Raw genomic sequence first — 16,143 nt, forward strand, 5'->3', positions numbered from 1 at the left:
TCAACATGCGTGTTTTAGCTGTTTCTCTCTATGTTGATTGGTTTGGCAGCTTTCCTGGCCAGAATATATGCAAATATATTCCTCTGCTTAACCAAAAGTTGTGTAGATACACTGTTTGCACTCTTGGCCTACATGCCAATATGAACTGTAGATACAGATGAGACGCACGACTCATCTCTGTTGTAACAGTACCCTTCCTTTAAGTGAGTCCCTCACATCCCTTTTTGGAAATTAAATTTTAGAAATGGGTCGAGAGAACAATGGACACACAGTCAAAAACAGAAAAAAAAGTTCAGAATACTGAGAAACTTGAAGCACTTGCAGAAATAAGGAAACAGCATCTTTTCATGTTTTATTTTTCACTTGTGAAAATATATATAATATATATTACACATACAGAAGAGTCCCACGGCTCGGGTGTTAGAGAAAGCGAACAGAAAGGTACGTACCAGGGGAGGTCTTTTCATAAAGTTTTCAGTGAAACCAACATTCAGGGCACGGCAATTGAGAATAAAAGCAACGAAAGCACAGGAAGCCTGTGTCCACGACTCTGAAGAGCTAAATCAGAGACAACTCCAGGTCTGCTGAGAATGGAGGTCATCTCTGGAGAAAGGACGGCTTCTACTTAATAGGCCTGTCAGAGCAGCAGAGGATGTACTGAGGTCTGGACAAAGACACCAGGGGCAAAGTGAAAGCCAGCGCTTAACTTGACAGCTAGTCTGTTCTTGTCCCCTTTCTCTTTCAGACCTGAGGCCCTGGCTGACCCGAAGAGGCAAATAATAGGGCCAACTCTGTTTGTGCAGAATTACGGTCAGCTACAAGACAGAATTTTGTAACAGACTAAATATTTCAGAAGCTTGTAAACACTGTGCTGATGCTGTGTGGGGGCGGGGTGGGGGGCGGACATAAAAAGGAACATTTGCTATTTCTCTTGGAGGAAAGAAAGTTACAGGCATAGGTCTTTGGCTTGCCCCAGGTGTATCCCCATCCTGACATTTATCCAAGATGGTAGGATTTGAGACGCAATTCACGAGATGATTGGATTCCTCCCACCATACTCCAGCACAGGAGCCTACTAGGATTTGGAGCAGCTGGAGCAGCTGACAACGCTGGGCGATGTGAGATGCGGCTTCACAATGTCAGGCTGAATGGACTCCATCAGGTCACACTCATTGGCAAGTATGTGTTTCACCAGGCATCTGGAGGCCTCATCGATGTTGATATTTTCCTAAGGGGAGAAAACAGCTTTTAGTATTCAGTATTCTAGAATAACACCAGAGCAGAGATTTATATGAAACAAAGGGCAGTATTTAAATATCTCTTTCTAAACCCTGTCCCATGCATCCTCTTTCTATTCCCCTCCCTCTCGTTTATTCCTTCTAAGAACTTTACATTTCAGTCTCTCACAAAAGTAAATATATGGATTTGTTTTGTAAATATTCATTAGCACGTTTTTGATCATTCAAGCTCCACCCTGAGTTCACTTGCTATGAAAGCTTTTGGTAACTTATCGAGTTCCACAAACAACAAACCTCTCCCATTTAACAGAGCCTTAATAAAAATTCCTCTGAGGGTTTCTAAATCTAAAACAAGGTGAAGTTCTGGTTGTTTTTTTGTTTGTTTGTGATGTTGTTGTTGTTCTTACTGGTTTTTATACCAGAATTCATTCACACCCCCAAATCAGTGGCTTAAAGCAACAAAGTCCTAATTGTCACTCATCCTACATGCATCATGGGATACCTGACTTCTCCACCATCAACCTAGGCCAAGAGAATTCCATCTCTATGCTTGCCATGCTTGCATAAGCAGGGAGAACAGGCATGGTGAATTGAGCACTGGCTCTTATTGCTTCTGGAGAAAAGTGAAAGGGAGACACAGCGTTTATCCTCCCATTTCATTGTCCCATGAAAGTCACGTGTTCATGCCCAACTTCAGAGCAGCCGGAGCACTGCAGTCCTTCCATTGGACTGGAAGCTGGAGAGCCAGAATTCATGTCCCTGGGCTTCCCTTTCCTCATCTATGTGACAGTCTTGTGATAATGCACATGCTGCGTGCTCAGTCACAGATATCAAATGTGGGATATCATATCTGTTCACAGGTAAGACAAATTTAGAGAGATTAAGAGACTCCTCCCAGTGCCAAGATCATACAGCAGAAGGGTTTGAGGGCCAGAATTCACAACCAGATGTTGCTGACACCAAAGCCTGACTCTTACCAAGTTTTATTCCTTTTTCAACTTTTCAAAATCAAGAGCAATAACAAAAGTTCTTACTACAATGTTAGGACCAGTGGGTGCAAAATAAATCTTAGATTCTTTCTCTTTCATAAAGCAAGTTTTAAGCATTAAAAAGCGCCCTCCTAGATAAGCAATATAAGTTAGATTTGACAGTAGTATTTTTTAAACCTCCACTCCTATATTAACTTGTCAGTAAAATAGGGTTCTTTCATTTTAATGTATAAATTAGCAAAATCTACTAATGAAGACAGTGAAGTGTGGACAAATGAATGAAAATCCACCAACCTCATAAGAAAAACAGCTAAAACTTAAGCCAAATTAGTGGCAGCCTAGCAGGGTCATTTTAGTAAAAGACAAGATGATGCCAGTGAAACTGGGACTTTTAACACATTAGCTGGGGTCAAGACTAGGATGTGAGATTATGGAGGATGGGGCTCTAGACTAAGGAAACCATCAGAGCCAAGGAGTGGCTGTGCCTACTTTTAGACTGTACATGGCAACAGGGTAGCAATTCATGATGACTCACAGTCATTCAATCTAAATTATTTAGATTCCTCCTAAGTACGAGGCATACAAAGACAACACTAAAGTCTGTCCTTGCGAGAACTTATACTAGCAAGGTAAACAGCAAAGATATAATAAGGTTGAAAAGGGCATCTGGAACCTGACTACTATGAGCCCTGAATGAGAACTTGGCCAGACAGAGCCACTGAGATTTCTTTGCAAGTGAAGTGTCAAAAAACAATTCAATACAAATCCATTACTAGACAAAACTATATGGACCCTTGGGTGGTGGTGGTTTAGTCACCAAGTCATGTCCAACTCTTATAGCCCTATTAACTGTAGCCCACCAGGCTTCTATATCAATGGAATTCTCCAGGCAAGGATACCGAAGTGGGTTACCATTTCCTTCTCCAGGGGATCTTCCTGACCGAGGGATCAAACCCATGTCTCCTGTATTGGCAGGTGGATTTTTTACCAGTAAGCCATCAGGGAAGCCCTGGACCCTTAGTGCTTTTTTTAATTACTTAATTCATCAGTGAGACCTTGGGAAATACTTATTATGTGTACCATGGTTGCCACGGCACATCTATTTCAGATTGGAACCTATCAGAGGAAGCCAGGTAGAGGAGCAAGCACTATACTGACCACATGCATTCTGCAAAAGAGCACAGGGTATAGTACAAATAGCACAAGGCTGAAGCCAAACTTATCGCAGCTCCCTTTCTGGTGGTGTGACCTTGGGAAAACTGTTTCAACCACTCCCCACCTTAGTTTCCTCATCTGTAAAGGGAATCTACTTTACAGATGATTGTAAATTAACACATGTTAATACTCACAACATGCAAGACACTTAGAACAGTGAAGAGGACATAGCATACATTTAATAAATGCTATCTACAGCTCAGTTCAGTCACTCAGTCGTGTCCAACTCTTTGTGACCCCATGGACTGCAGCACATCAGGCTTCCCTGTCCATCACCAACTCCCAGAGAGTACTCAAACTCATGTCCATCAAGTCGGTGATGGACTTGAGTTTGGCATCAGTCCTTCCAATGAATATTCAGGACTGATTTCCTTTACAATGCACTGGTTTGATCTCCATACAGTCCAAAGGACTCTCAAGAGGCTTCTCCAACACTACAGTTCAAAAGCATCAATTCTTTGGTGCTCAGCTTTCTTTATAGTCCAATTCTCACATCCATACATGACTACTGGAAAAACCATAGCTTTGACAAGACAGATCTTTGTTGGCAAAGTAATGTCTTCACTTTTTAATATGCTGCCTAGGTTGGCCATAGCTTTTCTTCCAAGGAGCAGTTCAATTCAGTTCAGTTGCTCAGTCATGTCTGACTCTTTGGGATGCCATGGACTGCAGCACACCAGGTTTCCCTGTCCATCACCAACTCCTGGAGCCTACTCATACTCATGTCCATTAAGTCAGTGATGCCATCCAACCATCTCATCCTCTGTCATCCCCTTCTCCTCCTGTCTTCAATTTTTCCCAGCATCAGTATCTTTTCCAATGAGTTGGTTCTTCGCATCAGGTGGCCAGAGTATTGGAGTTTCAGCTTCAGCATCAGTCCTTCCAATGAATATTCAGGATTGATTTCCTTTAGGACAGACTGGTTGGATTTCCTTGCAGTCCAAGGGACTCACAAGAGTCTTCTCCAACACCCCAGTTTAAAAGCATCAATTCTTCAGTGCTCAGCTTTCTTTATAGTCCAACTCTCACATCCATACATGACCACTGGAAAAACCATAGCTTTGATGAGATGGACCTTTGTTGGTGAAGTAATGTCTGTGCTTTTCAATATGCTGTCTAGGCTGGTTATAACTTTTCTTCCAAGGAGCAAGTGTCTTTTTATTTTATGGCTGCAGTCACTATCTGCAGTGATTGTGGAGCCAAAAAAATAAATAAATAAAGTCTGTCACTATTTCCATTCATTTTTTCCCCATCTATTTGCCATGAAGTGATGGGACCAGATGCCATGATCTTCGTTTTCTGAATGTTGAGTTTCAAGCCAACTTTTTCACTCTGCTCTTCAACTTTCATCAATACGCTTTCTCTTCACTTTCTGCCATAAGGGTGATGTCATCTGCATATCTGAGGTTACTGATATTTCTCCCAGAAATCTTGATTCTAGCTTGTGCTTCATCCAGCCCAGCAATTCTCATGATGTACTCTGCATATAAGTTAAATAAGCAGGGTGACAATATATAGCCTTGACATACTCCTTTCTAATTTGGAACCAGTCTGTTGTTCCATGTCCAGTTCTAATTGTCGCTTCCTGACCTGCATACAGATTTCTCAGGAGGCAGATAAGGTGGTCTGGTATTCCCATCTCTTGAGGAATTTTCCACAGTTTGTTGTGATCTAAACAGTGGAAGGTTTTGGCATAACTGATAAAGCAGCAGTAGATGTTTTTCTGGAATTCTTTTGCTTTTTCAATGATCCAGTGGTTTTTGGCAATTTGATCTCTGGTTCCTCTACCTTTTCTAAAACCAGCTTGAACATCTGAAAGTTCATGGTTCACGTACTGTTGAAGCCTGGCTTGGAGAATTTTGAGCATTAGTTTACTAGCGTGTGAGATGAGTGCAATTGTGCGGTAGTTTGAACATTCTTTGTCATTGCCCTTCTTTGTGATTGGAATGAAAACCAACCTTTTCCAGTCCTGTGGCCACTGCTGAGTTTTAGAAATTTGCTGGCATATTGAGTGCAGCACTTTCACAGCATCATCTTTTAGGATTTGAAATAGCTCAACTGGAATTCCATCACCTCCACTGGCTTTATTTGTAGTGATGCTTCCTAAGGCCCACTTGACTTCTCATTCCAGGATGTCTGGCTCTAGGTGGGTTATCACACCATCGTGGTTTTCTGCGTCATGAAGATCTTTTTTGTAGAGTTCTGTGTATTCTTACCATCTCCTTGAAATATCTTCTGCTTCTGTTAGGTCCATACCATTTCTGTCCTTTATTGTGCTCATCTTTGCATGAAATGTTCCCTTGGTATCTCTAATTTTCTTGAAGAGATCTCCAGTCTTTCCAATTCTATTGTTTTCCTCTATTTCTTTGCACTGATCACTGAGGAAGGCTTCCTTATCTCTCCTTGCTATTCTTTGGAACTCTGCATTCAGATGGGTGAAAGTGAAAATGAAGTTGCTCAGTCGTATCCGACTCTTTGTGACCCCATGAACTATACAGTCCATGGAATTCTCCAGGCCAGAATACTGGAGTGGGTAGCCTTTCCCTTCTCCACGGGATCTTCCCAACCCAGGGATCAAACCCAGGTCTCCTGCATTGCGGACGAATTCACATGGGTGTATCTTTTCTTTTCTCCTTTGCCTTTAGCTTCTCTTCTTTTCTCAGCTATTTATCTACATATTCTCCTCATTTAATCATCAGGAGAACATGATAATGTGTGTATTCTATTCCTTTACTTTGCAGCTCAGGAAATTGAGATTGAGACGGGGTCGGTGGCTGGCCCAGAGCCAGATGTGAGTCTAAGGAGAATAGTAAACACTAATATTTGCCGTGATCTCTACAATACACTAACTGCAAAAAGGCAAGATGTATGTGTTTAGGGCACAGCCTTATCTCAAGTCCCCATAAGTATTTTCCCCAAATAAATAAAGGAGCGCAGTATAAGCAGGGCATGCATTTCCAGCCTTAAAAGGTTAAGAAGTTGTGTCGGGGCCTCAGGCCAGGCTGCTCTGCACGGCTGCCTGTCTGTCTTTCTGTTCACTCTTAAAGTCACAGCCAACGTCTAGACTAGCAGAAGGAAGAGCAATACAGAACTCACTTCCCTCTCCCTCTCCGGTGAAACATGAGCATGAACAATCAAACCCTGCCTGATAAAACTATAGGTTTGGACCTTTGGGGCAATTATATTGTGATATAACTGACTGTGCTTCTTGGCAGCCAAGTAGACACAGCCAGGCCCACATTTTCTAGGTGATTGTTGAGAATCAGCTGTTGGTTTAAGTGCAAAATACTACGTGGGAATTTTTATTGACATTTCTTCTAGAGAGTTTTAACAACACTTGCAGGAGCATCTTTTGCAGTAAAGGTAATTTATCCATCCTAAGACTTCCAAGACACATACACTTAGACTGAATCTGGCTGTGATTTCTTTACATATTTGCAGTATGACAAGGTGGTCTATTGTGCTGACTACTTTAGGTTGATGTGTGCTCATCTTCACGTCTCTGCTCAGCATCTTTACATTTATATCAATACGCTTGCCTCAAGAAGTAGCCTTAAAATGCCCAACAAAGCATTTCAGTAAAAAAAAAAAAATGGTGGTAACTACCATAGTATTACTGAGTGTCCACACTGTGCTGGGCATATAGCAGATGCTTTACTTATGGACACATTGTTCACATCCAATCCTTACAAAAATCTATTAAAGAACTAACAGCCATATTTTAAAGGTAAGGAAACTTTAACCTTTACCAAGGTTAAGTAACTTAACTGGAACAGAGTAAGAGCTTGGTCAATGTGTCATTCCAACCAAATAGGCCTAACTCCATTTTCTATCCTGCTCCCATATATGACATGACCTTATCTCAAAGATTAGAACAGATATTAAAGTAGTTTTATTTCTAAATCAGCAGTATGCAATCCTGGCTGCATATTCATTCAGCAAGTTCAAGAAAATTTGTTGCCAGGGCCCTCCTTCCAGACATCGGTCTGGGATGAGGCCCAGCATGGGTATTTTTTTTGTTTTTAAGATTTTCCACTTCTTTGAAATGTGCCTTCAGATTTCAGACACACTCATATCATTAAGAGACATATACCATATCATTAAGAATGTCTTTAAAGATGCTCCTTTCATTTCAATCGTGAACTCTCTGGAAATAACATTTAGTGCAGCGATTTTAAGCTGCAGTGATTTTGATCTTCCCAGAGAGAAAGGCATATAAATCTAACTATCTGAGGTCTTGGGTACATGTCAGTTTTTTTAATTAGCTCTTTAGAACATCTGTCTGGTGGCAAATTATTTAATCTCTGACCCCCCCGGTGCCAGAGAGCAAAAACATCCTAGCAGAAAACCTTCACTTCTGCCTCGTTAGAAGCTGGCAGAGAATTCATCCTCCTCTAATCTTTCCAAATACATCACCCTCCAACACACCAAGTGTACCAGGCACTCTGAGGTTAGGGTACTAAATTCCTCAGCTCCGTGAAATTTTAATTAGAGCAGATGGCCCACCAGATAATAATGCCAGTGCAAGAAGTCTTACGCAGAACAAGTGCTTTGAAAATACTTTCTCTAAGAAGATCCAGTGCTTGTTTATGGAGTGCATAGGTGCCAAACTCTCTGCGAGCTCTCATTGACTGTAGGTCCAGTCTAATGGGGGGCAAGCACAATGGACACCCATATTTCCGTGTGTACAGCATGTTTTCTTCCCTCACCCCCCAGATCACTCCTCCATTCCTTTGGGCAACTACTTCCTCCCTTTGGCAGTCATGAGCTTCTCCTGAGACTCCTCTAAACTGAGCCCTTCATCTCAGACCTTGTTCTCAGAAGCTGGAATTTCATGTAATCCTCACGACAAAGCCGAGATGGGAAGTACTGACGTTATTTGATAGAACAGGAAAGTGAAGTTCGGAGCGGCTAAAATGACATAGTCAAGGTCTCAGAGACAGTAAGAGGCAAACTCTGGCTTCCAATCCAATCCTCAAAGGTTCTATATCTTCTCTTCTCCTCATGGATGTCTTATAGTTCCCAGCCAACAGTGTGTAAGGGCCCAAGCGAGGGTCTACCTCAATCCAAAGCCCATAGTTTTGCATTTTGCCACATGTTCTCAATGAAAGGAAGACAGATCTGAAAGTTATCAGACTTTAGTCTACCTAATAGGCACTGGGAAGGATGGGTGGAGTCATATTGTCACTGATTTCAACACAGGATAGAGTCCCATTGTCATTATGGACATATGGAGGAAGAGAGTGTTCACAGATAAGATCAGCTCCAAAGACCATGTCCCTCTGACAATAACTCCTCTATCCCCACCGTCACCCAAGTTCAGCCCCTGTCCCTCACGCACTAGATGTAAAAGTCCATCTCACACCCTCTTTCTCCCCACTTTCCTACAGTCCCAGGGCCTCCTACCTTACAGCCCTTTCTCCTTATCTCCCTCTCATCCCTCTCCCAGCACCTAGAGCTCCGCTCCAGCCATGGAGCATCTCCAAGTTTATAGAGAACCACCCAATATTAGAGAGAGGGAAATTAGACATCACTAATTCAGCTGATGCACTAAGTCAGCCTGACTTTGATGCATTAGGAAATTAAGGCCACAGAGGAGGGAAGAGACGTGCCTGGCATCACACAGGCTACCTCTTAGTTCTCCAAGTAGCGCTACTGGTGAAAAATCCACCTGCCAATGCAAGAGACATAAGAGACAAGGGTTTGATCCCTGGATTGGGAAGATTTCCTGAAATGGCACCCCACTCCAGTATTCTTAAAAATTCCATGGGCACAGGAGCCTGGTGGGCTGGCTACAGTCCAAGGGCTTGCAAAGAGTCAGACAGGACTGAGCAAACAAGCTCTTAGCTTGCACAGTAGTAAAGAATTTGCCTGCCAAGCAGGAAACACAAGTTCAATCCCTAGGGCAGGAAGATGCCCTGGAGAAGGAAATGACAACCCACTCCGGTATTCTTGTCTGGAGAATCCCATGGACAGAGGAGCCTGGCGGGTTACAGTCCATGGGCTCACAGAGTCGGACATTTCTACCATGATTAAAGGCTTCCATCCTGACATCTCTATGTGCCAAGTCAGAGGACTGAGATTAGAACATTGCTGTCCCAGGAAGTAACGGAAAGAGAATGAGGCTTGGAGTCAAACTTGGAAACTCGGTTGCCATTTACTTCAGGGCCAAGGGAAAGTCCACACCCTGAGCCTGCTTTGCTTAGTCTGTAAAATGAGGCTAATGAAAACTATAGTGCATAAGGTCCCTGTTAGATTAAATGATACACACAGACGAAGCCCCAGACATCACATATATGCCCTCGGACGAATACATGCTCTGCTTTTGAATCTGCCTCTCTTCACCTTCTTCCTTTAAGTCATTCTTCAGGGATCACTTTTCATAAGAAGTTGCCTCTCACTCCCCCAGGCTGAGACAAGTGCCCCTCTATGTGGGCACCTATCGCTAGTCAATATGATGGCTGGTTTGTCTGTATTTTCAGAGCACAGGAGGCTCCTGGGCGCTTATTGCTGTAGCCTAGTGTCCAGCACAGTACCTGCAAGTAGCAGGCACTTGGAAGATACTGCGGAAGTGAACGAACGAATGAATGCGTGACCTAATCAAGGAGGCCCTCAGAACAGCAACAAGTTCAGGTTTCAACCTGAAGACAATTTCAGATGTGAGTTATTTCTGCAGGGGGTAAAAAGGAAAACATATGCACAACAGAATTTACTTCACAAGTCAAACTGCCTGTTCTTATCTTGTGTTCCAGCTATGATTTGACACAATTCTTTTTAGGTAAAATGAAGGAAGACTGACTGAACCAGTTAATAAAAATTGAGCCGAACTGCTAAAGGCTTTGCAGTCGAGTGGACCTATGTCAGAGTACTGACTTTTCTCTTTTAAAAATAACTCTTCATATCTTGTTGCTTCAAAAACTACTTCAGGTGACTACCTATGCTATTTAATAAGTAGGTGAACTTAGACAAATACTCAATTTTTCTGGACCTTAGCTACAATTTAGAGAGAACAACACCCACTTGACAGAATTAGCATGATTAGAAATATCTTGTTGCTACTGCTGCTAAGTTGCTTCAGTGGTGTCCGACTCTGTGCAACCCCATAGATGGCAGCCCACCAGGCTCCCCCATCCCTGGGATTCTCCAGGCAAGAATACTGGAGTGCGTTGCCATTTCCTTCTCCAAGGCAGGAAAGCGAAAAGTGAAAGTGAAGTTGCTCAGTTGTGTCCAACCCTTAGCGACCCCATGGAGTGCCGCCTACCAGGCTCCTCCGTCCATGGGATTTTCCAGGCAAGAGTACTGGAGTGGGGTACCATTGCCTTCTCTTTGGGGCAAAAAGTAGAAGGTGGGGAACATTATGTATTTTAATGACTCTATATTATACATAATTATTTTAATATCATCTTCTCTTAAGAACTTTTATGAAACTGAATGGGAGGTCAGTTCTAGCTGAAGAATTTATTTAGTTTTATCTTTTCTTTACATGTGCTCCTTTTATCTGGCCCTTAACTCACTTTTTAGTAGAAGAGTTTGAAATCTTTACTTTTTCAGAAAGTATTATTGGAATGAAAAGTTGAGAGGTGAGAAAACTGACATGTTGTAATGTTGAGAATGATGTTGTGTTTGCAGGCCAAACTGAGGACTTAAACCCAGGACTTAGCCTCTTGATAGCTCTGAGCGACTGTTCTGAAGACGGAAAGAAGAAGCCTGGATACATAGGAGGTTTTGCAACAATAATCAGGTAGTCAGAACATCAAAAAATTACTGTTAACGAAGAAAAACCAGATATCGCAAGTGAAGGAATTTAGCGTTTTTCTATGTATGGGAAAATGCAAGGGTCTGGGCTCAATGAAATTATTCCTTTGATATGCACATCAGCTGTCTGGGGCCAATATCCTGGGCTTTTTCATCCTGAGTGTCCTCAAGGATGGCTGCAGGAGCTGACTGCTAAATGGAGGGCATCCTGTTTCTGCCCTGAGATCCCTCAGGGCTCACTGTGCAGGTGGCTGTAATGTGATAGTTCGATGGCTGCAACATCCTTTGCTTAAAATAATGTTCTCTTATAGAAAACATATAGAAACAAGTGAAAACACACAGAAACAAGTGTGTGCGTGCTACGTCGCTTCAGTCCTGTCCGACTCTTTGTGACCCTACGGACTATAGCCCTCCAGGCTCCTTTGTCCATGAGATTCTCAAGGGAAGAATACTGGAGTGGGTTGCCATGCTCTCCTCCAGCGGGGCACAGAGGAGCTTTTAAACATCCTCTGTTTAGAATAATACTCTCTTGGGTGAAAACATACAGAGAAAAGAACTATGAGTAAAAGTGAATGTGTGGATAAAACTAAATAAATCCATCTTTCTATCACCTTTTTATATTAGGAAGGTCATGATGCTAGCTAGCTACCAGAACTGTGGCTCCAACCCTAGAAGCTATGTCTACTCTTTGCCACTAACCCCTGATGTCTAACTCCTAAATTCCTCAGTCAGATATCAAGTCATTCTTAGCCTGGGCAACCTCTCTGAGGCAGTACTTTGCATGTGCTATATAATTTTTTCTCTCCCTGATATGGAATAACATTATCCTTTTCTTCCTTCTACACACTTGTAATAGGAAAAAAAAAAAAGAGAGGTGATACATCAATTTGAAGTTCCTATCATGTAATATTGAAAGATCATGTAACTAAACGAAATAATTCATTTTTCAGCAAATAATCATTGAGCACTCTTCAGGGACCAAGCACTATTCATCAAAGTCTACACTCTGTGCTTTCTTACACTGTGGAGTCAGCCAGTCTGCGACTATCTCATTAGCTCAGGCCTCTTCCGCCCCTGCTTTGAGATGAGGACAGTGATACGCTCCTTTCTCACAATCAGATTCTGACATTTCAGCCTGAGTCAGCACTGTGTAATCACCTCTCTTCTCTGATCATAGGCCTTCGTTTTTTTCCCATGGCAAGCATCCTCCATGTTCCTGCCAGATTGTCTCCTGACCATTCTCATCAAAATGTAGTGATGGTCATGCCTCAATCCCATTCTCAGCTCAAAAACTCTGGGTTGGCTCCCATTGCCTGCTCAGAATCAGTGCAGACCCTGATACTTGACCCTTGACACTTGACCCTTGAGGGCCAGCCAGCTCGGCCACGACTTGACTCTGCTGTCTCCTCTCCTCTGGTTCTCCTCACTTGGCTAAGTTCCAGCTGAGCTAAGCCATAGGCCCTTCCCTCCATGTGTTTTGCTTGGGTTATTCTTATTCCGTCTGTATCTGCCAAACATAGTTCATTTGGAAGAATATAGCTGCTGGTGTCTACTTGATTCACAAGGATTCCATTGCGTTCTGCTTTGAATTTTTGGGTGAAATTCAAGTACGTTACCCAGTTTTAGAATCTTTTAGTTATTTTCAATGTTTATTACTTGTGCATGTATTTATTGAAGAGGAGCAGTGTGGTAGAAAGACTCAGAACTATACTAGCTCTGTCAGTGCTAGCTGGGTAATCTCAGAGAAGTCACCATAACTTCACTCTCCTCATTCTGTGCCTCAATTACTTTACCTATAATCTGGGATTAAAATAATGACAGTTTTGCAAGGTTGTTGTGAATGTGTTTAAGATGAGATGAGATATTTGAAAGAATGCAGCAAGAGTTTAGGCATGCAAGAGCCCCTGAGAAGAAAATACAACACTTTGGAAATAACCCAATGTTGCATAATAAGTTTTATATGAGAATGTTTGAAGGGACAAACATACTTCTTTGTCAGAGTAAGCTATCTTAAAGCAGGTTTTGCAGTTTTGTAAGGTGATACAGGGGGAAAAAAGCAATTTTTTAAACTTAACATGCCCAAATAATTTTAGGCATGTTAAGTTTAAAATAATTCATAATGTTTCTTTATCACAGGATTTCTCAGGCAGATTCAGGTTGGGAGGGGAGGCTTAGAAAGGAACAAGCTGTTCCCCTTCTCCCCTTCTATCTCCAAGCAGAGAATGAGTATGCAGGATTCTGTGAACTTATCTGATCACAGAACACTGATATCATGCTCTGTCTCACAGGACTGGTGTTCCTCTTTGCACAATTTGGCAACCTTTGCCTGAGAGCAGTGGTAGAATAAATGGGAGTGGCTGTGGATGGCCTCTGCAGGGCTGGGTGGATAGAGACCCGATTAACCCGATTAACAGGATAGATTAACCGATTTTGTTATACTGATGGCTTTTTTAACCCTTTGCTAGGTAGTGCTACCTTCATTTTTGCCTTTTTCCATTTTTCTGAGCCTTACCTGAAAAGAAGTACATGCTTTTGTTTGTTTGTTATTTGTTTTTATTTGACTGGGCCAGTTCTTAGTTGCAACACTCCAGTATCTTTAATTGTGGCACGCAAACCCTTAGTTGCAGCATGTGGGATCTAGTTCCCTGACCAGGAATCGAACCCAGGCTCCTTGCATTGGAGTATGGAGTCTTAGCCAATGGACCATTATGGAAATTCTGACGTGTTTTCTTTTGCTTGTTTGTTTTTACTTTTTGTTTTAATATGACTTTAACAGAAGAGGGTGAGATCACACTCGTAACAAAATTGTAAGCCATGGGCCTGGTTTGGAATGATGAGATACTGAGATTATTCCCTCTGGTGAGTCTTCTCCGACCAGCGCCTGAGCAAGGTAGGGCTGGGTAGTTCTCTTAGGTGCATCCATGCTGGTGCTGCTGCTGCTGCTGCTAAGTCGCTTCAGTTGTGTCCGACCCTGTGCGACCCCATAAACGGCAGCCCACCAGGCTCCCCTGTCCCTGGGATTCTCCAGGAAAGAACACTGGAGTGGGTTGCCATTTCCTTCTCCAATGCATGAAAGTGAAAAGTGAAAGGGAAGGCGCTTAGTCCTGTCGACTCTTAGCGACCCCATGGACTGCAGCCCACCAGGCTCCTCCGTCCACGGGATTTTCCAGGCAAGAGTACTGGAGTGGGGTGCCAGGTGCATCCATAGCAGTTCCCTATTGAAATTCTAATCATGCACAATTGCAATGACTCCTAGAAATTTACCTTCTCATCAGATAGTAAAATTCTTAAGAGAGAAAGTGGCCCTTTATGCACTTGGGAATGTTACCAGCACCTTACACAGGGCCTATTGACATGTACGTGCTCAACAAGTATCTTATGAATGGACTGGCCAGGGGAAGGGAAAGAAAAATGGACTGATACCAATTAAAAATCACAAAAAATACTGTGAGCTGCTCTATGATGAAATCTATTATAATGAAGTTCCCCTTAAACTCGGGATAACTTTAGACAAGAGAATTAAGGGCCCAGGGTTCTAGCCTTGATGCTGCTACAAATTAGCTCAGTCATTATAAAAGGATGAAGCCTCCTCTCTGACGTCAGTTTCATCAGGCACAGGAGGAGAGTATTTATACTCTGCCATTTTCCCAAACAGGACTGAAGATGACTCTTGAGACCATCTCGAGCGCTTGACTAGTGTAGTTAAATTCGTAAGAGTCCTAAGAATAATGCTTCCTTAATGGGAAAGATTTCTCAAATTTAAAGTTTAAGTATGAGACGTTCATTTAACCAATCATTACTAGCACCAGTGTGCTCCATCTACATGATTAGCCAGAAGTTTTCGGTTTGCAAAAATCAGAAACTCACTGAATTGCCTAGGTCCTCTGGAGGCTAGCTCCCAGGGGAAACAGAATTGGTAAAAGATTCAGTCCACACCAAGACCCTTAGAAAATGTCTGTAGGCTCTCAAACACCAGCAGGTCAGCTTGTTTTTCTCTGTCCAGCTGTTTTTTCCATATAAAGAGGAAGATAGACAGGAGTTCCCTGGAGGTCCTGTGATTAAGAACCCCTCTTGAATGCAGATGCAGGGGAATGGGTGTGATCCCTGGTCAGTAACCACAGCCCACAAGCCTTAGGGCAATTAACCTCCCCTCAACCCTTCCCAGCTGGAGAAGCCTGCGTACCTTAACAAAGACCCAGCATAGCCAACAAAAAAAAAAAAAAAATGAGGGCGACAGATGCCAGCAGCCTCTGGGCTAATATTCTTGTAGCTCTGTCACTAAAGAGAAAAAGCCTCCTTCCCTCAAACTCAGCTGGAGGAATCTTGGGGGAGAAGGCTGATGAGTTTGGATTCAGTTTCACGTTCACACTTGAGACTAAAGTGACTCTGTGTCCAGGAAAGAAGTGATACTAGGAGTGAGCCCGATTTAGGTCATGTGAGCACTCTGGGCTAATGACTGTGATTTCAGAGAAGGAATACATAGGAGATGGAGACTTACCTATGGACAACCTGTAGGGAGAGCTGAAACGGAACGCTTAGGGTAAAAGCACAAAAAGCATGAAAGAATCACTGCAAATATCAGGAAGCCTTCAGTGGTATTTATTAATACTATATTGTTTTATGGACATTTGCAATCATCCATAGCAATGCAGATATATGCATGAACTTTTTAAACAGATACAAACAATGTATAATTTGTAAAAGAAATAGAAAACTATTTTTCTACAAAGTTATACATTGTCAGATACATATCTAGTGGCATCTGATAACTTCAACATATGCAGAATAAGTGGGAAATTGAGGCTCCCATATTGAACATACAAAAAGAGAAAACAAAGTTTTTCTGACAAGAAGTACCTCTTCAGAAAGGCATAAGTAGTTATTGAATAATTTTTTCTGGAACAAAATAAAAGAAAGAACAAAAGAGGCTACTTGGAGCTTAAAAC

At 42.4% G+C, this 16,143-nt stretch overlaps 1 protein-coding gene across 1 annotated transcript in view; it reads right to left on the reverse strand.

Annotated features, from left to right (window-relative positions):
* Window positions 1-346: 346 nt before the first annotated feature.
* Window positions 347-16,143, reverse strand: part of RAB38 (RAB38, member RAS oncogene family) — a 66,703-nt gene continuing 50,906 nt past the window's right edge. The window contains exon 3 of the mRNA XM_055581571.1: window positions 347-1,228. Within this exon, the coding sequence (XP_055437546.1) occupies window positions 1,076-1,228 (153 nt within the window). The 3' untranslated portion in view covers window positions 347-1,075. The remainder of the gene's footprint in view (window positions 1,229-16,143) is intronic.

Source organism: Bubalus kerabau, chromosome 5 (genome assembly GCF_029407905.1).
Source record: "Bubalus kerabau isolate K-KA32 ecotype Philippines breed swamp buffalo chromosome 5, PCC_UOA_SB_1v2, whole genome shotgun sequence".
Classification (NCBI taxonomy): domain Eukaryota; kingdom Metazoa; phylum Chordata; class Mammalia; order Artiodactyla; family Bovidae; genus Bubalus; species Bubalus kerabau.